Source organism: Eptatretus burgeri, chromosome 18 (genome assembly GCF_056783735.1).
Source record: "Eptatretus burgeri isolate ZD-2024b chromosome 18, Ebu_testis_v1, whole genome shotgun sequence".
In the NCBI taxonomy this organism is placed as follows: Eukaryota; Metazoa; Chordata; class Myxini; order Myxiniformes; family Myxinidae; genus Eptatretus; species Eptatretus burgeri.
In genome coordinates, this window is record NC_140978.1 from 21602764 (window position 1) to 21629291 (window position 26528).

Sequence of the window (26528 nt, forward strand, 5' to 3'; positions counted from 1 at the left end):
TTGTTCGCCAAACTCGACCTACCTAAGTACCCACGCGGATGGTAAACCGGGCGATCGTACCTCGCCGCAGGTCGACTCCGGACACGAGCCGCTTGGGCGGCCCGTTCCGTACTATCGGGATAACCGAGCGGTGTTATCGTCGACCTGGACGGTTCAGATTAATGACCGGGATGTTGCACCCACTACGAACCCCTTACGTGATGCAAGATGGAGGGTCAATAAAGAAAAGACGAAGCGAAACGAGCACAGTTCAACAAGCAATCATTTTATTCATAGCCACAGACACAAAGCACGTATATACAGCCATACAATAATCAAAATGCACATATAACAGCCAAAACAAAAGTAACAATGCAGAGCTACAAGCGAATACGCGCACACATGGCAACACTTAAACAGTTCTACTTTACGAGACACAGCGCCACAAGATCCAGAGAAAAACCCCGAAAAGAAAATGGGGACTTCCCTTTGGGCCGTCGAGTCCCTCTCCCACGTCCGTTGCCGTGGTCGCGCCTGGCCGTGACTCCGATCCCTGGCGTGGTAGGCGAGTCCTCTCTGGCGTGCCTCGCGCCGGCACGTGTCGGCCGCTCGACGCCACGGACGGGGTTTCCGGCGCTATCCCAGCGCGAATAGAAAAGGGGGGGGGGGAAACGTGGTTGCTCGAGGTCGTGGTGTGGGGAATGGCAGACGCTCCATCCCACCAGCGGGGTCTCGGGACCGCACCACAGAAGACCAGGCCAGCGGCCACCACCAGAGGAGACGAAGAGGAAGAGCGAGCCGGAAGAGAGAGAAGAAGACGAAGTCAGCAAGAGCGAGAACGCTCCGCCCGTGTCCGACTTTTATAGCCCGGAGCTCCGCCCTTCACTCTGCCCCCGTTTTTGGCTCCACCCTCCATGAGGATTCTCGAAGAGGGGCGTTCCCTCTCCCCGACCGCCTCACGCTGGTCATCCACCAATCGGCAGCGAGCTGCCCTCCCCTCCTTCCTTCACACCAAGCGCGGGGAAAAATGGCAGGAAAAACAGGCGGGAAAACCCGCGCGTCCTCGCAGTTCCCTCCTTGGCGCCTTTGTTTACCATTCGTTTGAAATAAAAGATAGAGAAAGAAAAAACGACTAACTCAAAGCTTCGCAGCCCGGATGGATCACATAAATTCCCTCTATACAACGGGTTTGGGCTAACTACACATGTACCTATGGAGATATCTCACCTAAGGGCCCTTTATGGTGTAATGCGAATTTCCACAGCAGTAACAATATATTGTTGTAGATTTCCGCCCGCCGGCGTGCGAACGACCGCATCTTACCAATAGCGTTCGCTTCGCCCACCAAACGGACAATCCAGTCGCGGCTTTCCAGATCAACACCGGGAACCAGCCACGGGTGTGTTTTTAACCATGCCACAACCTTGTCCGCACTCTACCCGCGCCACAGGGTCCGATCGCCAAATTTTCGATTTACCTAATTATTCACGCGGGTAAGTTACCGAGAGATTGTACTTCAACGGGACTGCTTGGAAACGAGCCGCTTAAGCAGCTCGCTTCCTTTTGGGATAACCGAGCGGGGTATTATCGCGCAGTCCCGTTGGACCCGATCACTTTACCGGCTATTAAGAAACCAACTATTTATTCCGATCTCAATACAGCAGTTCAATGAGGGAATGGACGCAACGAACAGGCTTACATTCACACAAGGACATTTATTATAATAAAGCACGTATGCAATTAAACAAGGCAAAACACGAATGCAATTATACAAGCAACAAAAGCAAGACAAAAGAACTATGACCACCTATACGAAATGCAATGCAAATATTTACAGCACACAAAGCACTTAACAATTTCCTACGTATTAGATGGGCCCACGGACACACATATGCACACACTCACACCCCCAAGAAATGGTGGCAGAGGCCTTTAATAACGGGCTCCAGCTCGGAGGACAGGTGAGCTGCAACCCAGAACCTATCTCGAACCTCTCCACCTCGTGTGGTCTTCAAGTTGTTCGGACTCGGGCTCCAGCGAGAGCGAGCTGGACCCAATCGCTGTGAGCCGCGATCCCGCCCGAGCTCCCGCGAATCCTCCCGCGCTTCTCAACACGTGCTGGTGTGACGAGGCACCGATCCTTCCCGTCGATGCGCCCTTCCCCCAAGGAACCACCTCCAAGAAGAGGTCGATGAGTCGCACCAAGCCGGGAACCAAAATGGAGAACAAAGAGCTCCACGAACCAAGAAGAAGAAGAAGGCACCACTCGCAGCTCGAGCCGAGCGACCAGCTCAACTCTCCTCCAAGCAAAGCAGCTCGAAGCAAAAAGCTCTCCCGAGCCAAGCATAAGCCGAAGCTCACTGAACCACCAAAGCAAAAAGCCTCCAAAAAGCCTCCCCCCGAGCCAGGCCTCAGCCGAAGCTCGCTGAGCCAGCCGAAGCAAAAAAAAGCTTCCGAACGCCTCAACCCTAACGCAAGCCAAGCAGGACCCGACGGTCTGCTGAACGACTACTCTCTGCCGAAGCAAAAAGCTTACTACTCCAACTCCCGAACACGAACAAAGAAAAGATCTCCTCTTATCCCTCTCCCGCCCTTCCCCCACTCCCGGCGTGAATCATGACTCATGCCCTCGTGCTCCATCCCCCGCTCAGCCACGGGTGTGAGGGAGTTGTTGACATCATGAGTCACGGGACGGCAGGGTTCTTCTTGCTCTTCGCAGAAGAGAGGGAGGGATGTCTCCATTGTTCGTTCCCTAACTATTAAATCGATCCGCAGCGCATCTAATCGATTTCTGAACATTTAAACAATGGAAGGTGAGCTATCTCGGGAACAAGCACTTATCGACATAGCTGAGTAAAGGAACCTGTATGTTGTGTGCAATCGAATTCCAAATTCGTAACAATATATATATATGTATATATATATATATATATATATATATATATATATATATATATATATATATATATATATATATATATATATATATATAAATATATTGTTGCGGTTGAGGAAATTTGCAAACCACCATTCAGGTCCCGTAGGTGAGATATCTCTGTAAGTACATGTGTAGTTAGCCCAAACCCGTTGTTTCGAGGGAATAAATGTGATTCATTCGGGCTGTGACCCTTTGAGATAGCCGTTTTTCTGTTCTATCTTTATTTTGAACCAACCACATCTCAACCGCCATCACACAACAACCACCAACTGCAACGCCACTTTACAACATCAACAACGCCAACAGCCACGATCTTTACCTTCACAACTCGCTCCCGCAAACATCGCATCACCGCCATTCCAAACGGCACCAGGGCCATAAACCACCACCATAAACCCTCCACCACCTTCACCTCTCTCCTTCTGCGGCCATTCCTGCACCACCTGGGAGCACCGAGCGTCAGGCTGTCCTGGGCTCGTACGGGACACGCGCCGAGCCGCGAGTGCAAAATGCGGCCTTTCCGAGGAGAATTCGGATCAGGAATGCTACACGCCCACTTCTGATCCGTCCAATCAGCAAGCGCAGGGCGGTTTGGCCCCGCCTCCAGGCGCGTCTGTGTGAAATCGAGATATGCAAATTCTAGGATCAGGGGAGATTCACGCCCCTTTTCCTCCGTCCAATGGGCGAGCGTGGCTCCACCCCCGAGCTCGTTCTGATCCAGAAATTTGCATATGGGTTCTCCTGCCGGCCTATAAAGCGCCGAGCGCGGGGCGAATCTAGGTCGAGGCGGTTTTAGAAGAACGGAGAGTGGCAGAAAGTCGAGGCGGTTTTAGAAGAGCGGGGAGTGGCAGAAAGTTGAGGCGGTTTTAGAAGAGCGGAGAGTGGCAGAAAGTCGAGTCGATTTGGGTCGAGTCGGTCTCGGCAGAGTCGGTTTGGGCAGAGTCGGCCTCAGAAGAGCGGAGAGTGTTTTGGGCAGAGTCGGGTTGGAGCACGGAGTGGAGTCGGGAGGCGAGGGCGTACAGGTGGTTTGCTGCAGTCGGCTGAGGAAAATTGGGGAAGAGACCGAGGAGCTCGGGTCCGAGGCAAGGAAGACGGCCGTCGGCGACGAGGTCGCGGTGGAATCGCTCGTCACGGGACCCAAGCAAGCCAGCTATCCTCTTTCCCCAGAGCATCAACAATTCCCCCCCCTTGTTCCCCCGTGCTGAGATAGTGCGAAAAGGGGGCCCCGTTCCCACCCCACTCCAAGCAGTGCCAACGAAACCCGCGAAGGAGCACGAAGTCGGGGCACCGCCGCGCTGCCACATTTGCGGCTCATCACAAAGACACGGGTAGGATCAACCCGGTCTCGCGGACCTGACCGCTCTTTCAGGTCCTGTGCAAATATTGGCCCACAGGGCCCGTCTACCCCCTTGTCTTTGAGGGTGGCCCTTTTCTTTTGTTTCTGTGTAAACGTGTGTGTGTGGCGCCAGTCTGGTGAAGTAAAACTGTGTAAGTGTTGCCGTGTGTACACGTAGTCGGTTGTCGATCTGCATTGTATTGTTTCTTTTGTAGCATTTGATATATGTGCATTCTGTTTGGCTGTATATGTGTGCTCTCCGTGTGCCGCGGAATAAATATGCATCGTGTTGAACTGTTTTCCCGTTTCGCTTTGTCTTTTCTTTAATTGAATCTCCATCTTGCTTCACGTAAAGGGTTGGTAGTGGGCATAATACGCCCGATAATTAAATCGGAACCGTCGAGGCCGACGATAACACCGCTCGGTTATCCCGATAGTACGGAACGGATCGCTTAAGTGGCCCGTGTCCGGAATCGACCTGCGGCGAGGTGCGATGGCCCGGTCTACTCTCCGCGTGGGTACTTAGGTAGGTTGAGTTTGGCGAACAACCCTATCCCACGCCGGGGGCCGATTGGCACGATCGTGGTGAGGCCGAAAGGCCCACCCCGTGACTAGCTCCCGGCGTTAGTCCGAGAGGGTCACGACAGAATTGTCCGTCCGGTGGGCGACGTGCCGCGATTCGAGTTACGTGGCCGTTTGCACGCCGGCGGGCGCGAATTCGCAACAATATATACAATTATATATATATATATATATATATATATATATATATATATATATATATATATATATACACATATATATATATATATATATATATATACATATATATACATATATATACATATATATATATATATATATATATATATATATACATATATATATATACATACATATATATATATATATATACATATATATACATATATATATATACACATATATTTTTATACATATATATATATATATATATATATATATATATATATATATATATATATATATATATATATATATATATATATATACAGTCATGCGCCACTTAACGACGGGGTTACGTTCTGAGAAACGCGTCGTTAAGCGACGTCGTCGCTGTGCGAACATCTTTTTTTTTTTCGTTTTCATTTTCAAACATCGTACTTACACAAAACTACACACTTCGGCTTTATGGTGTAGCCTATTGCTCCTCGGATACAAACCTGTACAGCATGTTACTGTACTGAATACTGTCGGCAATTGTAACACACATCCAAGAGAGACGGAAGACACGTTAGTTTTACCTTTGTGCTCTTCATGACGGCCATCGGTATTGTTAGCAGCAGCTTACAATCTCCTCTCGCATCGATTATAGAAAGATGAATAAATAGCGTTTGGATTTTATAAATACGTAATCATTGCATCGATGTTATAATTTATAAATGAAGAAACGAGCACCTGTCAATTGTGATATATATTTTCGGAACAGTGCAATTGTTTTAATAACATGAAAAGCTTCACCAAAAAGAAATTTGTGTTTTAATTTCGACTGTAACAACAACGATTTATTCGCGGAATTCTTCAATTCAAAGGTAATTTACTTGCTAGAAGGTAAACGTGGAAACATTGGTTCAGTTTGAAAGCCGATTTCCTTGAATCCCGATTTAGCACGACCCTGCTTTTTTCGCGATGACATTTTATGGACCCCAACGATCGCATTATAACAGGGCCACACTGTCGTTTATTATCATTATGAAGTATTATATACTGTACAACGTACATAATTGTATGTGCTATTTTTATACGACTGGCAGCGCTACATCGGCTACATCACTCGGCGATAAGAATTTTTCCACTACATTTTTTTTTTCATTTTTTTTTTTCAGAGCTGGCAGATCCGTCGTATATGCGATCCGTCATTGCCCGGAACGTCGTTAAGCGGCGCATGACTGTACATATATATATATATATATATATATATATATATATATATATATATATATATATATATATATATATATATATATATATACAGTAGACGGCGCAAGTCGTCACCATCGGGACCGAGAAAAAAGTGACGACTTAGAAATATGACGACTTACGCGTATCAGTGTATGTGAACATTCATGATGACTGTGGGGTGAAGGATGAAGTCGCGCGTGGCCTGGACACATATGTGTGAGAGCCGGCTATTGTACAAAAAGGAAAACACAATCCTCAGGGCATAGGTGGGGGTTCATTGGTGAGTTGGAAAGTGATCAAGCAAAGATGGAATTCATGAATCAGTTTAGCAAAAGTAAAGATAATGAACAACTGTAAGACAACTCATATACCATCGGTGATGGTATGGTGACAAATTACATGACACACAGTCATCGTGGTGATAATTACCACTCAATGCCTATGTGTGAGTGCGGTAATGTACAAAACAAGCCAATATAAAACCATGATCGGACTTCAACACTAAGCTCGATCGATCCTTTACTCCTTCGCGAAGTAATCCGTTATGTTTGACTGCCTCAAACTCTTGGGCATCTGGTGCATGAGAAAGGACTCAAACTGGTCATTGTATTCCATGATGATGCCTGGGTAATCCTCCACCGAAAGACAATATCGGCCTAATCGACCGAAACCGAATATTTGGCTGAGCCGACATTTGCCGAAACCAGATGATGAGCGCATCATCGACATCTTCAAAGGGCACACATTTCACGCGTTTCACACTTACCACCGGCCTCGCGATCTTCTCCACTTGTCCAAATATCTTGCCCTTATTCTTCAAGATATCGTTCAATGTCTGCCGTTTGATGTCCAACTTCTCAGCTATGGCTGTTTTCTTCATCAGTGGGTTTGCCTCGCAAAATTGGATAATGTCGTATTTTTCTTGGTAGGTTTTAGTTGTAAGCTTACGCTTCATCGCCATTGTCCTGCCTGCAGTGCGATCAACGTGTGTACGCAGTTATAAATAGCCTATCACTGGCGGTGTAAACCAATGAGCGAGCATCATGATTCCATGAAATCGGGCTTCTCACGAGGCAGCAGTTCCGTGTGACGAGTTAGGAGTGATAATTTACTTGAGTTTCCATTACTCGAGAACGGACAACATCTGACGACTTAGAAATGACGACTTCCAGAGAGATGACCCTTTATTCAAAGGGATTTAACATGAGATAAATTCGGGAGTTTTTGACGCTGCCGACTTAGGCGAAGTGACGAGTTACGCCAAGTCTACTGTGTATATATATATATATATATATATATATATATATATATATATATATATATATATATATATATATATATATATATATATATATATATATATATATATATATATATATATATATATGTGTATATATATATATATATATGTGTATATATATATATATATATATATATATATATATATATGTGTATATATATATATATATATATATATATATATATATATATATATATATATATATATATATATATATATATATGTGTGTATATATATATATATATATGTGTATATAATGGCCACATCGGCCATTTTGGAGTTATATTAATGCCATATAGCACTATTTTAACCCTTCCCCTATCATCCGAGCTTATCATCATCATATCATTAAAAAAAAATGTTGCTTACATCACTCCTCCTCGCTGGGCCTCGTATATATATATATATATATATATATATATATATATATATATATATATATATATATATATATATATATATATATAATCTCTCTGGAAAAAAATAAGAGACCACTCCAAAAAAAAAATTAAATAAGCATCTCTGCATGTATGGCAGCCATTCCATTCCAGTGTCTGTTGAATTCCAACACAGGCACACCTCATTTTACTAAGTGAGGTACTGATTCGGTGATCACCTGAACCGAATCTTATTTAACAAGAAAAAAGTATAAAAACCACTGCTGTAGTCATCACTATTCTCTTGCAATAGAACCAGCTGGATGGCAAAAACAGTGCGAGTAGTACCTCAAAAGTAATTGGAATTAAAATATATATATATATATATATATATATATATATATATATATATATATATATATATATATATATATATATATATATATATATATATATATATATATATATATATATTGACCATGCCAAAAGAGTTTAAAAGAAAAGTTTTGAGTGAGGAAAAGAAGGGTTCAATTCTGGCTTTACTGGCAGAGGGATACAGTGAGCGTCACATTGCTTCCATCCTTAAAATTTCAAAGACGGCGATTCATAAAAACAAGGTCAATCAGCAGGCATTGAGGACAACAAAGCTACAGACTGGCAGAGGCTGAAAACGACTTTCTACTGACCGGGATGACCGCCAACTCATTCGAATGTCACTCAACAACCGTAGGATGACATCAAGTGACCTACAAAAAGAATGGCAAACGGCAGCTGGGGTGAAGTGCATGGCGAGGACGGTTCGAAACAGGCTCCTCCGGGCAGGGTTGAAGTCGGGCAAAGCTATAAAAAAGCCCTTCATCAATGAGAAGCAAAGAAGAGCCAGCCTGAGGTTTGCAAAAGACCATAAGGATTGGACCATAGAGGACTGGAGTAAGGTCATCTTCTCTGACGAGTCCAATTTTCAGCTTTGCCCAACACCTGGTCGTCTAATGGTTGGACGGAGACCTGGAGAGGCCGACAAGTCACAGTGTCTTTCACCCACTGTGAAATTTGGTGGATGATTGGTGATGATCTGGGGGTGCTTCAGCAAGGCTGGAATCGGGCAGATTTGGCTTTGTGAAGGACTCATGAATCAAGCCACGTTCAAGGTTGTCCTGGAAGAACACTTGCTTCCTTCTGCTCTGACAATGTTTCCCAACTCTGAGGATTGGTTTTTCCAGCAGGACAATGCTCCATGCCACACAGCCAGGTCAATCAAGGTGTGGATGGAGGACCATCAGATCAAGAACCTGTCATGGCCAGCCCAATCTCCAGACCTGAACCCCATTGAAAACCTCTGGAATGTGATCAAGGGGAAGATGGATGGTCACAAGCCATCAAACAAAGCCGAGCTGCTTGAATTTTTGCGCCACGAGTGGCAAAAAGTCACCCAACAGCAATGTGAAAGACTGGTGGAGAGCATGCCAAGACGCATGAAAGCTGTGGTTGAAAATCAGGGTTATTCCACAAAATATTGATTTCTGAACTGTTCCTAAGTTAAAACATTAGTATTGTGTTGTTTAAAAACGAATATGAACTTGTTTTGTTTGTATTATTTGAGGTCTGAAAACACTGAATCTTTGTTGTTATTTTGACCAGTTGTCATTTTCTGCAAATAAATGCTCTAAATGACAATATTTTTATTCGGAATTTGGGAGAAATGTTGCCAGTCGTTTATAGAATAAAACAAAAATGTTCATTTTACTCAACCACATACCTATAAATAATAAAACCAGAAAAACTGATAATTTTGCAGTGGTCTCTTAATTTTTTCCAGAGCTGTAATATATATATATATATATATATATATATATATATATATATATATATATATATATATATATATATATATATATATATATATATATATATATATAAAGTTGAAAGTGTGTCTGTCTGTGTGTGTGTTTGTCTGTGACCTATGCATGCGAAAAGTACTGGACTGATCTTCACCAAACTTCACATGCTGACAGAACATGTACCCGGGAGTGTCCCGATGTAAAAGAATTGTACTTCCGAGTTGCGGTTTCCGAATTATGAAGGTCATCACCTGATTTCGTAACGTCAATTTTTCAGCTTCAGCCGATTGACATGGGGCCAACGCCATTTGCAATAGAATGAAAAAAATAATACTACAGTCAATTGAAGACAATGACTTCCGACTTCCCGGTTTCCGAATTATGACGTCATCACCTGATTGCGTAACCTTAATTTTTCAAGTTCAGCCGATTGACATGGGACCAACGGAATTTGCTAGAGAATGAGAATTAATTAAGTCGCAAATGATGACATGAAACCAGCCTCACATTGTTGAGGCATTATGGGTTTTTATCTGATGCGGCAATAAATCTTAACATTTTTGAACTCTAGTCTTCTGCATAAAAAACATGGCGGGGAAAATATAATATAGTGGTGATGAAAAAAAATAATAATGGTGGCAGCCTCTACAATTTTACAATTAACTGTGACATATACTCCTTCAGACCCCCGTCATCCACGGAATTCCTGTGCGGAGCACGGGTATCCCTGCTAGTATATATATATATATATATATATATATATATATATATATATATATATATATATATATATATATATATATATATATATATACACGTGTGTGTGTGTGTGTGTGTGTGTGTGTGTGTGTGTGTGTGTGTGTGTGTGTGTGTGTAGAAATATATGCACACGTGTGTGTATATATATATATACATACACACATACACATACACATATACATATATACATACATACATACATATATATATATATATATATATAGTTTTTTTTTAATGATTTGGGTTTTGGTGCTCTCAAGAAAAGGCAGAATTAAAATGGGAAGGAACAAGCAGTGAGCATGTGAGATTTGGAGTGAGGGAAGGGAAAAGGAGGTGAAATTGAAATTGGAAAAGCAGATGTTGACAATGAAACATTCTTCATTACACAGAGTCATGCACAAGGAATGAAAGCGTCAGGGTCGAGGGGAGGGGAAAGTGAGATTTATTTTTGAGATAAAATGTGTTTTTTTCTGTCTGTTTTAAAATTAATTTATTTGTTGGGTGAGAAAGAAATTGGAGCACCTGGTTCTCAAACGTTATGTATAGATGACCCCTTTCACACAGCAAGCCTCTGAGTATAACCCCCAAGTACAGATTAAAACCCTTTATCATTCAGCACATGTATTATAAATGCTAAATCTATCACATGAATTTTAAATCAATGTACCATTCCTCACTGTTTTTTTTTATTATAGTAGAATTAGATACATTTTAATGAGGATAAATGTCAGTATAATTTTAAGAAGAAAAGTTTTGGTATCGTTTCAATATACAGCACGATATCTCAAAAAGTTGTGGACGAGTTATGACAAAACTTGGTGGATGCGTTGGTTCGGTAACAAGATGATTCAATTTTCGTTAAGGTTCGGATGCAGCAGCCTATCAGTGGGATACAAAACGTAAACTGTTCAGCCTGGTGGAGGTATGCGCTACTGAGTGCCATTCCAGTATTTTTCTGCTTAATGTGTCTGGTTTCGAGATGATGCTGCAGTTCACTTGACCTCATCAATTAAATGGACAAAATGTCACAGTAAATGACAGATTGTGTCTTTTTGATACCAGAGATAATGATGCTGGTAAAACCCTACTTAGTGCATGATGCGAGATACTTCCATCTTTTAGCGGTAGATGTGGCCCTTATGTTTGTGAGAAGCCACTCGGTGCATAATTGCATATGTTGTCACCAAAAAACAACTCAATGGTTTTCTAAGAAGAATGAGATACATGATCAGATTGGTAAACAATATATATATATATATATATATATATATATATATATATATATATATATATATATATATATATATATATATATATATATATATATATATATATATATATATATATTGGGACCTTTTGGATCCCAAGCCGCTGCCCTAACCACTGCGCCAACACCAGGCTTCATATATATATATATATATATATATATATATATATATATATATATATATATATATATATATATATATATATATATATATATATATATATATATATATATATATATATAGTGAGGAGGGTGCAGAGATGGTTAGTTCTTACAGTCCTTTATTGCAGTTGCAATCAGCATTCAACCCCCACTTCCCTCTTTTAACATTGTTCATGACCCATTAATTGAAATTACCTCCAGGTTGAAGACCACAGGAGGAGTTTCCGCTTTCACTCTCAGAGCTTGATGCCCTTTCCCTCTTGCGTCCTACCACCCCTCCGCTACTCGCCACCCTGCTCGATGCCCCGGACCGCCCACTAGCTGTTCCTCCACCTCCTGCCAGGCCTGGCATGCTGGATGCAGTGCAGGATGCAGGAGCTGGATCACGGTGTTTTGGGGGTCGGCCAGGCCTGCAACCGCACAGATCAGTATTGATGAATCAAAGCCAATTGAAGAGATAGAGGGCAGACATTTTGCTCACATGGTGTTGAAAGATACTACTATTAAAGTACTGTACTGGTAATGGCGATACACAAATCCTTTATTATACTTCGTTTTTGCCAAGATAAGCATAAAACACTGAAGCATCATTAAAACACTCAATTTGAATTGTAATATTCCACAATCAATCAATCAAATAGGCCTATAATTCTGCATGGGAATTTGCCAGCATTTTAACCAAAAAGTTGTCACGATGTACTTGATTTGCAGCAAGAAAACAATAAATACTTGAATAACATAAATTTATTTGGAAATAAAGACATTTATCTTAATAGAGAATAAAGGAATTGGACCAATATTGTCAGCCTCACCATCATGCCCTTGATCTCCGCAATGATTGACACCTACAGTTTCCTATTACGCATGACAAAGGTGCATGGAAATGGGGTTACAAGGTTTATCTCATCAGCGCGTGGTCCAACTATAATCGAGGTTCATTTTGCAATCCTCAAACCAACGAAGCAAGTAATTGACCATGAGAGCGGGTATAGCATTCAAGTTACGATAAAGTCACGTATCTTGAGAAAGTGTGGTCTGATTTTAATCGGGATTGATTGATTTCTGTTTGTCTTCACTTGTAGCCCAAGTACAGTCAACTACATGTGGTCCATATGTCTTGTTACTCGTATTTGATTACTCAGTTGATTGGAATTTATTTCAGTGATTACTTTGTAACGACTGCACAATCAAAACCGACTCACAGGAGGCCACAACAACAACAGCAGGCATTTGTGTGTGGCCTCTTGTCAGATCAGCTGGTCACTATCACATTCCGTTTGGTCGAAAGTGTACTCACTCGCCGGTGTCACAGATGCCTTCCTGTAATGCGACAATCTTACTTCTACTATGAGCACGACAACATATTTAATGGCAGCAACTAATCCCACCTTCTTCTGGGATTGGCAGTGGGGGGAATTTTACCCAAGCCCTTTAACGAGCTAGGTGGCCAGGCGTGACATTCGACTGGAAGCGATTTGGGCAGGATTTTGTAATTCCGTGGGCTCTTTCATGTCCACTAGCTAATGCAAGCAGAGGGGCCACCCAGCTTAATGTCTATTCAAGGAACAGCACAGTTTACGATGCAACACCCAGCCTGGAACACACCAATCTAATAGTTTAGAGTCGTGGCGAAAATCAAAAACAGACTAGACAGCTCAAAGGTAAGTTTACTCCCTCTGCACCATCCTGTTCCATTTGTGCCATGCAACAATGCAGTGTAATTTGCCAGCAGGTGGTAACAAGACATATGGACCACCCAGTATGTGGCTGTTGATGTTTAGCGTAGTTTATTTGCATGTCATGGGTGGCTTTATCAAACTTTTAATTTTAATCAATAATAGAAACAGTAGTTAAGAAGAAGAAATTCTCCAACTTCAGTTTTCACCTTTACTATGATCATTGAGAGGATGGGGAGGGGGGTGGGGGAGGGTGGGGGGAGGGCAGGCATCTCAAAGTTGTGATTTCCAAAAACTGTAACATGGCATGGATCGCAAGCATGTCACGCCCCATGTTAAATCGTGTTCTGCCACAGGTATGCATGACGTCATCAGCATAGACCGCAAAAAAAAAATACTGTACACTGTACAGTACTGTCAGTTTGGTAGCACATTCAAAGTACAAACGGGATTGAGGAATGGCTTTCGCAGCACTGCAACAGTGTTACGGAGTGTTGTGGGAAAGTACTAATCTGTGCGTTCCATTTATTTATCGATTCTGTACTGATCCACATTAACCAATAACAAACCATGGATCAAAAATAACATTAGATGAAAACATTTACGAAATCTGCTCCTTGTTAAAGTGTCCAAAGTCATTGTTCCGTGCAAGGTTGGAGCTGTTCGGTGCGACCATGATGGGTTCAAGAGTGATCAAATGGTTTCCAGTTGGAAATAAATGTGACAAACATTCACCCCTCATCTGTAATCCTACTGTCCATCATATACACACAATGCATAACCTTAAAAGACAAACACTTCATGAAATCAAAATAAGCAAGCAAGTTGAAAACAAGTACATCAATAACAAGTGGTGCCAGGCACAACAAATTCCACCCATTTAAGGCATAAAGTCTTCGGACCCTACAGATCTTCACAAATATGCATTTTTCACTATAGGAATGGGTAGGATTATAAGTGACAAATAGAATAAGGTTCACTATAAGCTTAGTTTGAAGTAAATCAGATCATTTTTTACGAAGTTATGAGTGAAAAACGATTTTGATCTTTTCGTGACCTTGACCTTGACCTTTGATCTCATTGGACCCAAAAGTTAATGGGGTCGTCCAAGGTTCATTACCCATTTGTGGATTAAATTTGATAGTGTTTGCTAAAGCTTGCCTTAAAGCTGCTAACACAGACAGACAGACAAACAAACCAGACGATTACAATATCCTGCTCCCTCCCTGCGGGGGGCGGGATAATAACAAGTGGTGCCAGGCACAACAAATCCCGCCCATTTAAGGCATAAAGTCTTCGGACCCTACCGATCTTCACAAATATGCATTTTTCACTATAGGAATGGTTAGGATTATAAGTGACAAATAGAATAAGGTTCACTCTCAGTTTAGTTTGAAGTTAATCAGATCATTTTTGACGAAGTTATGAGCGAAAAACGATTTTGATCTTTTCGTGACCTTGACCTTGACCTTTGATCCAATTGGACCCAAAAGTTAATGGGGTCGTCCAAGGTTCATTGCCCACCTGTGGATTAAATTTGACAGTGTTTGCTGAAGCTGTTTTGCCGTAAAGTTGCTAACAGACAGACAGACAGACAAACAAATGAAAAATCGTACCTTAGCACGACACTTGGCGAATTAGTTGACCTTTCCGTGTGGTGGTCCAAGCTGTAATGTCATGGAATGTGTGGTGTTTATTTGTTCATACATTAATAAAATGACGTGACGTCACAAATAATAATTATCAGGCGCGCGTTGTCATGGTAATGGCAGCAGATTGAAAATTTTCACAACTCATTTAAAGCCACCATGTGACATTCAACAACTTATCATCATCGGTGCTTGTTGCGTTCATTCTGATCATAGAAAATATTTGAAAATACCTAGGAACATTGCTTTTCAACCAGCTTTACGATCCCGTTATCAGGTTTGAAATATCAGGAAAAACTTTGACGTCATACGCTTGCGAAAACTATGCGTAATTTGTAATGAGATGCATTTAGTAATCATTTAGAGATGTGAATGAAGTTTAATTTGGCGTCAACCGGAAGTCGCTACGACTCTCGATCACTGAGTTATGTCCAAAAATGTATTTTCACGTTGTGTGACGTCACGTCACAACGTTTAGTCCGATTAAGACGGGGTTTGGACGCGGACCATCTCAGGTGGATTGCCTATCAGGTGTAAAAAATTAAGAACGACTGGTCCAGCCGTTTGGGCTGTAGACGACTGGACAAACAAACACCCAACAAACGGAACAGACCAACATACTTGACAAAATCGAAGATTTCGCCAAGTAACAAACAAACAGACAAGCCAATAGGCGACGAGGGATTCGCTAGGATCGAAGCGCTGGATACTATGCTTTTCATTCTGACCGATCCGCCGACGAAGATTCATTGCCAAGACGTAGTGGTTCACATACAATTTTTCCTCTGCCTGGCAATATTTTTCCTATTGCGTATTTTGCCAACTGGCACTCCTCATAAAAAATTACGGTAAATAGACACCCAAAAATCGGCTCGAGTAAAATTTTCTAAACATCTCGAAGTGTTTAATTCCGAAGTCTCGTTTCTCTACATTCAAAACTGAAGGACAAGTATTGAAAATACTGTACGCAGTTTTTCGGCCGCTGCACAGCAACAGGTGGTTGCTAGGCAACGAAATTCAAATGCGCACATTCCCAGCACATATTGCACATGTTGGCAAAGTTTCATCGAAATCGGTTCGCTGGTTCGTGCTGTAGAGCCTTGCGTTGCAGACACACACACACACACACACACACACACACACACACACACACACACACACACACACACACACACACACACACACACACACACACACACACACACACACACACACACACACACACACACACAAAACCCGACAATAAGGGATATCTCGCATATATAGCGAATCCAACAAACAAACCAGATGATTACAATATCCCGATCCCTCCCTCCGGGGGGGGCGGAATAATAATTAGGTATGAACAATTCATTTTCCACTGGAAACTCATTGCGAGAGGTTCATGGATGCAAGAGCTAACTAATCGATAGCATTTTCGACAAGGATATGATGAAGAGAAACAAAATAGAAAAAAAAATCAGCTTTTCACTAAGAAAAGCCACACTAATGGAAATTAGGTCTGCATTCGGTTCACCTCCGAGGATGTAATTGAAGAGACTTGTTGCGGGACTTTTTGCTGAATAGCACCGACGTTCTCCTTCCCACATCAGCAAGGCGTCCTCCTGGATCACCTGGGCCTCCGGGATGACCTCCTCCCTCCCTCGTGATCACCCCTCCCTCACGCACTGCCCCAACAGTCCGCTCTGCACCACTGTCTGTGCCGCCTATGGCTCCGTCTGCCTCCAATGCCCAATGTTTGTTGAGCATGGCTCTGCCTCGCCCCCTCCCACGTCCAGAGCCTGCCCTCCCGCCTCGCTCGGTGCAAACCACACTCCTGCCTCCTTCGCTGCCCAGCACCAGGGGCCTTCCAGTGGAGAGTGGAGAACGTGTTTTAGCTGTGGGAGCATACAAAAGGGATTCCAGAGCTTCATAGCCAACAACCAGGTTTATAATCAACTGAACAATGAAAAAAACATGTTGGTAAAAAGATAGCTTAATGAGCAATAAAGTTGATTTTTTTTTTATCCAAACAAAATGAGAGACATATCTACACTTCACTTGCAGAGCTGAACAACCAAGCCCATTGGGGTAATTACCAATGATGACATTCCCAGATATAATCCTCAATAAAGTTTGCAGAAAGAAACTCTGACATCATAAAGCTAAATTTGTGCTTAAAAGACCAATGAAAAGGTTTGAAGAGTCAGTTGTGGTCATAATATCCGACAATGACTTGCTGAGCTGCTGGCACAGCGAATGATAAACTTATCTCGAGCACAGGAGCATGCAGAGGGCTAATGTGACATTACCCCTTGCAAGCCACATTGCTCCACTGCACTCACATTCATCCTCCGATGAGGAGGAAGAAGATGAAGAGGAGGACGATGAAGAAGAAGAACAGGACGATTTGGGTTCCTCACGTGGACCTTCACGGGGTTGTGGGGAGGTGATCGCCACATCGTTCATGCCTCGCTGCCCTCCCCCTCTTCGGCTAGGCGTTTTGAGAGTAGGTCTGCGTGGACCTACAATGGAAAGGACCGAGAAATTGGAGCACTGTAAGAACACAGTAACGAGTGACCAATCAATCACCAGCCGCCTTGCTACAGGAATGCCCCACCAATGTTTCAAGATGGCACAGTTACCCCGAGCAATATGTGGTGGGGAGGGAAGATGAGTGCCGGTGGTGGGATCATATCCGACCCTTTCAGCCATCAACCTGGCCTGCCTGAGGACTGATGCCCCCTGCTCTCGAAGTCGCATCGCCGCACGGTAAAATACTGTATCCTTAAAGGGGTGGGGGGGGGGGTAAAAATGAGATGTTACCTTGATTGGTTGGTGAGTATTGACATATATTCATAACGAGCAAATACCACCAGTCGCTTTGCTGACGGGAATATGGAGGGGGAAAATAGGGGGGGAAGAGAAAGGTGTGGAGGGGAGAGAGTGGGGGGGGGGAGTGGGAAAGAGAGAGGATGGGTGAGGGAAATGAAGGCAGCATGAGGTGAGAGGAAGGGAAGGCAGATGTGCAGTGGAGCATTAATTACGATTCATACTGTCTCATCAAAATGATTCTGCATAAAATAACAGTGAAGATGGAAACAAAATAATGTCTGAAATCCATTTTTCACCGGTCATACTATAAATATTGCCAGGAGACAAACACCACCCAGATGCGTCTGGAGCCAAGCCGTCCAAAGACAATCACTGCCTGGTTGTGTCCGGAGACAAACACCATCCGGACGTGTCCGGAGACAACCGCCTCCCAGACACGTCCGGAGCCAAGCCATCCAGAGACAAACACCGCCCAGACAGTTGCGGAGAAGCCTCCTGTCCGGAAACATCCAGAAATAAATACAGTCTGGACACATCCGGAGATAAATACCGTCCGGTCAGATCCAGAGATAAATACCGTTTGGAAACATTCGGAGATAAATACCATCTGGAAACATCCGGAGATAAATACCGTCCGGACACATCCAGAAATAAATATCACCCAGACACATCCGGGGATAAATACAGTCCAGACACATCCGAAGATAAATACCGTCTGGGCACATCCGGAGATAAACACCGTCCGGACACATCCGGAGATAAATACCGTCCGGAAACATCTGGAGATAAATACCATCCGGACACATCCGGGGAAACATACAGTCCGGACACATCCAGGGATAAATACAGTCCGGACACATCCGGGGATAAATACAGTCCGGACACATCTGGGGATAAATACCGTCCGGACACATCTGGGGATAAATACCGTCCGGAAACATCCGGAGATAAATACCGTCCGGACACATCCGGAGATAAATACCGTCCGGACACATCCGGAGATAAATACCGTCCGGACACATCCAGAAATAAATACCACCCGGACACATCCGCAAACACTGCAGTTAAATGGTCGATAAGGGACGGCTGGCTTCGCAAGTGATTAGCAATCACTGAACCATCATATTAAACACACACCTCCCGGAGACGTCCAAAATGTCAAATATGTCCGAATTGGATAAATGAACATGATTTCTTAGAAGTCGAAACTGCTGTCAAGTTCAAGTCTGGAGCTTAAATTTTGTAATTCAGCTTGGTTTAAGAAATTCTCGAGGTTATGGCATATGCAGAAACGAAATAAAGCAATGAATGCGAGCACCTCTGGGTGTTTATAAGCATTGCAAAGTATCCAGCGATTCGAAGGTATGATGATGAACAGGTATTCAATAGTATGAGTGAGAAAAGTGAAAAAAAACTTTATCGTTAAGAAATCATTGCGGCCTGTTCCAAGTCAAGGCATGGTTAAACAGTCCAACAACACATGGTGAATACCCCAGTGAGGTAACCGAGGATGTGCCTTAAGACCCCATTAAGAGTGATGTGCCCGAGGATTCGTCTGATAAAGGATATAATTCTATAAGGCCATTAATTATCTTCAAAAGGGGTGTTTTCCTGAACCCAAACACCCAATTTTCACTCATGCACTTCGTTGGAGTTCCTTTCGTAATCATGCAAAGTTTCAGGCTGCTAGGTTTCATGGTTTTGGAGTTATGGAGGGCACACACACACATTTATTATTATACACTCGCAGAGTACCTGCCCTACGGGCAATCTTGTTCTAGGCATACAACACGTTCTTCTGACGCATACTAAATTTGGGCAATGTATAGGAAACGGACAGCTGCCTCAATCACTCCCAAGATAAAATAAAAATAAAACCTGGGTTACGTGCATGAAGCAAAAACATACCCACTGCTTAAAATTCATAACATCTCACTGCACTGGAAAACATGAGGACAGGAATATTGTACTATAAATGGCAGAGACTTGTAATACCATCCCCCACCTGGAGGTGGTGCTACACAATACATATACAGCATACATGGAGAATTTGCATCCTCTCCTCCAACCCCCAAGACCACCGACAAAGATAAAAACACCTCCATACATTAATTGGGGTCATGCTGATCTGATGGAGCAAATATGGCTGTAATCGGCACAGAACTGTAGGGGGAGTAGCATGACAAACAAACACACAAACACCGGTCCGTGAATTATAATAAGGATTTCCAAAAACTGGAACATCAACCTTTACTCGCGGATTAATAAAAAGCATCTTTTGGCCTCACCTTGGCATTATATATCATACAGTTGGATAAGATGAGCATGAAGTCTTGTTCAAGGGTATCCAATGAGGAGTACTCATGTGCCTCCAGGCGAGCACGCATTGTGGAAAAGTCCATTGGCTGATTGATGTGATCCAGGTAATCCGACGCCTGGAAAGGGAAAGGGGATACAAGGAAATGTTGGTGGTACTGATGCAGGTTAGCCTGAGAACATCGTAGAGGATCCCAAGTGCCCCAAATATGCTATTTACCTCTTCCAGACTAACAGGTTGGGCAAAGTAACCACCGGCGTCTTTCTCCTGTAGCAATGCGAGAGTCCGTCGCAGCAACACAAGCATCGGTGAAAGACGCAGCTCCATCGCAGCTTGCTCCACACGCAACAGCTCTCGCTTCACCTGTGTCGCACATAAACCCACAAGTCCATCGTGACATGAAACCGAATTACAGTCCTTTGGTTTCCAAGGCCATATATGCAGCTTCTCTTGCCTTTTCTCGCTTGCGGATAAGTTCCACGAGGAGACGCACTCGCTCCAGGTCATGCCGTAAACGTTGCCAATATTTGAGCTGTTCTCCGTGCTGCATGGCTGGTGGCGGTGGAGGTGTAGCGGCGGTTTCTCTGAGTGCTGGAGTCGGAGTAACTGGCGTTAGGGGTTCTTGGATAGGTGGAGTGAGGGTTGTGCTTACAGGGTTGTGTTCGACCGGCAGGCGCTATCAGGAAAAACAAACAGAAACACAGTGTGGTTACCTTTTGTGCACCTTAACGTGACCTCACAAGACATCAAAGCAATTGGTTTACCAAAGGTTAAAAATCAGGAAGTTGGACTGCACATGTTCCAGTCCGATTCAAAAGGATCCAACTTTTGAGATGTCATTCTTCCAGGTTGTAGAAATACAAGCATACATGACATTTAATTCATATTTTACTCCAAGGATATGTGATACAAAACATTTCACAAGTATGGTAAGTACTTGCTTAATGTTGTAGTTACATTCTTAAAAAAAAAAGAAGTGTGACATTAACCCTTTGAACCCTAGCAGCCGCTTTACCAGCCGCTATTCAAACCTCCACACACCCTCGTGGCCAGAGTTTTCTCCAGGGAGCCCAGGGTGGGGAGCCGAGAGTCCAATGAGCTCAGGGTTCAAAGGGTTAAGATCTTAGGGTCTTGAGTTCAAGCCCGTGTGCACTTGTTGAATTCACACCAGGCAGGTTGACTCAGCCTGCCATCCTTCTGAAGTAGGTGACATGAATAACAGCGTACTGGTAACATGGGGCATTGTATCAGCGGCACAGCCGTGCCCCCAGAAAATGATGCAGCCAAGCGCCACAGTCTGCATACGAATAAATAAATGTGCTTCCACAAACATTCTGCTCTATTCACCCTATCATTTGCCTGAGGACATCTTGCATCTGCTCGGAAGTCAGCTAACATCACCTTCACCACCTATCCTTGCTGCTCATATATGGGTTGAGCAAAATTGATTTCTGCTTCGCTGCGAATCTCCGTGTTGCATCTTTTGGATTGAACCTCCGCTTAAAATAAATGAAATTAAAACATTTTGAAAATTTAGAATTAATCTTCAATTTCAACATCAAGGAGATTTGTAATACTGTTCAGGATACCACCGGGTGGCGCTATACGATACACATTTACATAGAGAATTAGGGTCTTCTCACCCCCAACATTAACCCCCTCCCCCAGATATGCAACCCCGACAGAAACCATACTTGTAGTCCACTGAAGTAACATGCAAAATTTTATTGGATTTGGTTCAGTAGTTTATTAGTTTTTGAAGTACAGTATATATAAAGAAATATTCAAATTCACTTTTATAGTAAAGATACAAGATATCTATCTCGGCATGCACGTATTAGCTCCGTTATATTAAAAATATACAGTATAAATTAAAAAATAATTTTGCACACCTGCGTAACCAGCTCAGGACCCACCTGTGTAACTAGCTCAGTACACACGTGTTAATATTGTTCTCACGGAGCGGCACGCTCACCTGCAACAAAACACCTGAACACCTCTAATGTAATACCAAACAAATGGTTTTCCTGGTTTTAATAAAACTCGGCATTGCATTCTCAAATGCTGGTATTTACGGGGAGGCTTTATACGCCAGTATTTACGGTGAGGCTTTATACGCCGGTATTTACAGGGAGGCTTTATACGCCGGTATTTACGGTCGGGTTTTATACGCCACCGGTATTTACAGTGAGGCTTTATTCTCCGGTATTTACGGTGACACTATATACCATGGTATTGACGGTAAGGCTTTATACACCGGTATTTACGGTTGGGCTATATACGCCGGTATTTACTGTCATGCTTTATACGCCAGTATTTACTGTCAGACTTTATCCACCGCCGGTATTTACAGTCCGGTCAGGCTTTATATGCCGGTATTTACAGTTCAGTCAGGCATTATCCGCCGCCGGTATTTACTGTCTGGTGATGTTTTATACGCCGGTATTTACGGTGAGGCTTTATATGCCGGTATTTACGGTCAGGCTTTATACGCCGGTATTTACAGTCCGGTCAGGCTTTATACGCCGGTATTTACAGTCCGGTCAGGCTTTATACGCCAGTATTTACTGTCAGGCTTTATCCGCCGCCAGTATTTACAGTCCGGTCAGGTTTTATACGCCAGTATTTAAGGTGAGGCTTTATACGCCGGTATTTACAGTCCGGTCAGACTTTATACGCCGGTATTTACAGTGAGACTTTATACGCCGGTATTTACAGTGAGGATTTATACGCCGGTATTTATGGTGAGGCTTTATAAGCTGGTATATACAGTGAGCCTTTGTAAGCCAGTATTTACAGTGAGGCTTTATTCGCCGGTATTTACGGGGAGGCTTTATAAGCCGGTATATACAGTGAGGCTTTATACGCCGGTATTTACGGGGAGGCTTTATACGCCGGTATTTACGGGGAGGCTTTATACGCCGGTATTTACGGGGAGGCTTTATACGCCGGTATTTACGGGGAGGCTTTATACGCCGGTATTTACGGGGAGGCTTTATACGCCGGTATTTACGGGGAGGAATTATACGCCAGTATTTACGGGCAGGGTTTATACGCCGGTATTTATGGTCCGGTCAGACTTTATACGCCGGTATTTACGGGGAGGCTTTATACGCCGGTATTTACGGTCGGGTTTTATACGCCGGTATTTACGGTCCGGTCAGACTTTATACACCGGTATTTACGGGGAGGCTTTATACGCCGGTATTTATCGGGAGGCTTTATATGCCGGTATTTACCGGGAGGCTTTATATGCCGGTATTTACCGGGAGGCTTTATACGCCGGTATTTACGGGGAGGCATTATACGTCCGTATTTACGGGGAGGGTTTATACACCGGTATTTACGGTGAGGCTTTATACGCCGGTATTTACGGTCAGACTTTATACGCCGGTATTTACAGTCCGGTCAGACTTTATACGCCGGTATTTACAGTCCGGTCAGGCTTTATACGCCGGTATTTACAGTGAGGCTTTATACGCTGGTATTTATAGTCCGGTCAGACTTTATACGCTGGTATTTACAGTCCGGTCAGACTTTATACGCCGGTATTTACAGTCCGGTCAGACTTTATACGCCAGTATTTACAGTCCGGTCAGACTTTATACGCCGGTATTTACAGTCCGGTCAGACTTTATACGCCAGTATTTACAGTCCGGTCAGGCTTTATACGCCGGTATTTACAGTGAGGCTTTATACGCTGGTATTTACAGTCCGGTCAGACTTTATACCCCGGTATTTACAGTCCGGTCAGACTTTATACGCCGGTATTTACGGGGAGGCTTTATACGCCGGTATTTACCGGGAGGCTTTATACGCCGGTATTTACCGGGAGGCTTTATACGCCGGTATTTACCGGGAGGCTTTATACGCCGGTATTTACCGGGAGGCTTTATACGCCGGTATTTACCGGGAGGCTTTATACGCCGGTATTTACCGGGAGGCTTTATATGCCGGTATTTACCGGGAGGCTTTATACGCCGGTATTTACGGGGAGGCATTATACGCCGGTATTTACGGGGAGGGTTTATACACCGGTATTTATGGTGAGGCTTTATACGCCGGTATTTACGGTCAGACTTTATACGCCGGTATTTACAGTCCGGTCAGACTTTATACACCAGTATTTACAGTCCGGTCAGGCTTTATACGCCGGTATTTACAGTGAGGCTTTATACGCTGGTATTTGCAGTCCGGTCAGACTTTATACGCCGGTATTTACAGTCCGGTCAGGCTTTATACGCCGGTATTTACAGTGAGGCTTTATACGCTGGTATTTACAGTCCGGTCAGACTTTATACGCCGGTATTTACAGTCCGGTCAGACTTTATACGCCAGTATTTACAGTCCGGTCAGACTTTATACGCCGGTATTTACGGTCAGACTTTATACGCCGGTATTTACAGTCCGGTCAGACTTTATACGCCAGTATTTACAGTCCGGTCAGGCTTTATACGCCGGTATTTACAGTGAGGCTTTATACGCTGGTATTTACAGTCCGGTCAGACTTTATACGCCGGTATTTACAGTCCGGTCAGGCTTTATACGCCGGTATTTACAGAGGCTTTATACGCCGGTATTTACAGAGGCTTTATACGCCGGTATTTACAGAGGCTTTATACGCCGGTATTTACGGTCGAGCTTACCACCAGTATTTACGGTAGAGCTATAACAGCCGTATTTACGGTACAGATTTATGTACCAGTACTCGCTGTCACAATGGAACGGTATTTTTTAATCCCTATATACATATAAAAGCCCTACCCAAAATGCAGCGGTCGGTCCGGAATCGACAAGCCTGGTCGGGTTGTCCTCCGTCTCATTCCCCATTCCTTTATCGTTGTTGTTTTTTTTTCCCCTCTTCCCCGTACTCTGTAGCCCCTGCGAGCACAATAAATTCCTTTGGGAGGAAGTTGTCGGACGAAGATCACGTAATTTGAAAACGATCGCTCGGACGGCATTTGTTCGAGCTGGAGTAGCACGACAGAATTGTTTTCATTGGACACAGCCATGTTGTTAAAGCGATACCGTGCACTCCGTTCCGTTGGAGTGCTTTGAATAAAGCAAGCCGCTTCGCAAGGGGTGAACATAAGTAGGTGTGTTCCGTTGGCAAGCGATCACACGAGCCGCTTGGTGAGCAGTGAGCGAGCCGCTTGCTAACGGAACACGCCCACTTATGTCAGCAAAATGGCTGCCGTAGTCAGATTCAAAACGATCAGTGGCTATTTCTTCAATTCCACGATCAAATCTGAAATTATTGAAACGTGCAGTTCATACTGTATTCGATCCCGTTGAACTTAGTCCGAAACGGGGTTCTCATGGAGTCTGTCTCCATTTTTTGCGTGAGTGCGTGCGTCCGCAACCGTATCTCAGACATGTACGGACCAATTTTATCCGTACTTGGCACAAAGACACCGTGCTATGCTGTACACATGCATATCATTTCATTTTTTCGAGATCAGATCCAAGATGGCCGACTAGTAGACTGGCGGCCATTTTAGTTTGACAAATATGGGCCAACCCTTTAACTCCGTGCAATAAAATTACTAAAACACTGGGGGCTATGACGTCTTATGCCTTTTATACTTGTTACTTCCAATTTTCATCCTAATTCCTTAAAATATACAAACATGCGAAACCCCTTCAACTCCTCTCCCTTCCCCAAAATTCACACTAGAGGTCGACGGATAAGTTTCGCAAGGGGCTGCCTCTTCTGACTGCCCATTTATTTCTCATTTTCCTCTTCCCAATACCCTTTTATAGCCACTGCTAACACAATCAGTTTGTTTGAGGAAGTTGTCGCAAGAGGATTGGGTAAAACTGAAAAACAACGGCCTGGACACCATTTGTTTGAGTACCACGATTAGCATTGTTTACATGGGCACAACCATGTTGTTACGCAGTGCCGAGCACTCCGTTCCATTGGAGTACTTGCTTGAGCACTTTTGAAGCAAGCAAGGACTTACTGTATAACAATTATTGTACAAGCAACACAAAGGACAATAAAGCTATAAAAGAGCACAAGCTAATCATGGTCGTACCACATTTCAATCCCTGGAAGACTTTTCCCTTTTGGTTTGGCCTGTTTAGCTTTGCCACTCGAGCACATCGGTTGTGATGCAAGGATCTCAATTCAAAATGCCATATCGATTTCTCCATAATTTTCAACGAACGT

The 26528-nt window shown here is 43.5% G+C and overlaps 1 protein-coding gene across 3 annotated transcripts in view; it reads right to left on the reverse strand.

Annotated features, from left to right (window-relative positions):
* The window catches only part of LOC147008713 (peregrin-like), a 75039-nt gene that overhangs the window by 30221 nt on the left and 18290 nt on the right, over window positions 1-26528 (reverse strand). For all 3 annotated transcript variants that reach the window (XM_085863522.1, XM_085863521.1, XM_085863523.1), the window contains exons 7-13: window positions 20808-21029; window positions 20573-20716; window positions 20325-20471; window positions 17847-17988; window positions 17547-17726; window positions 16739-17099; window positions 12093-12307 (exon numbers count right to left, since the gene is read on the reverse strand). In XM_085863522.1, coding sequence (XP_085719648.1) covers window positions 12093-12307; window positions 16739-17099; window positions 17547-17726; window positions 17847-17988; window positions 20325-20471; window positions 20573-20716; window positions 20808-21029 — 1411 coding nt within the window. The remainder of the gene's footprint in view (window positions 1-12092; window positions 12308-16738; window positions 17100-17546; window positions 17727-17846; window positions 17989-20324; window positions 20472-20572; window positions 20717-20807; window positions 21030-26528) is intronic.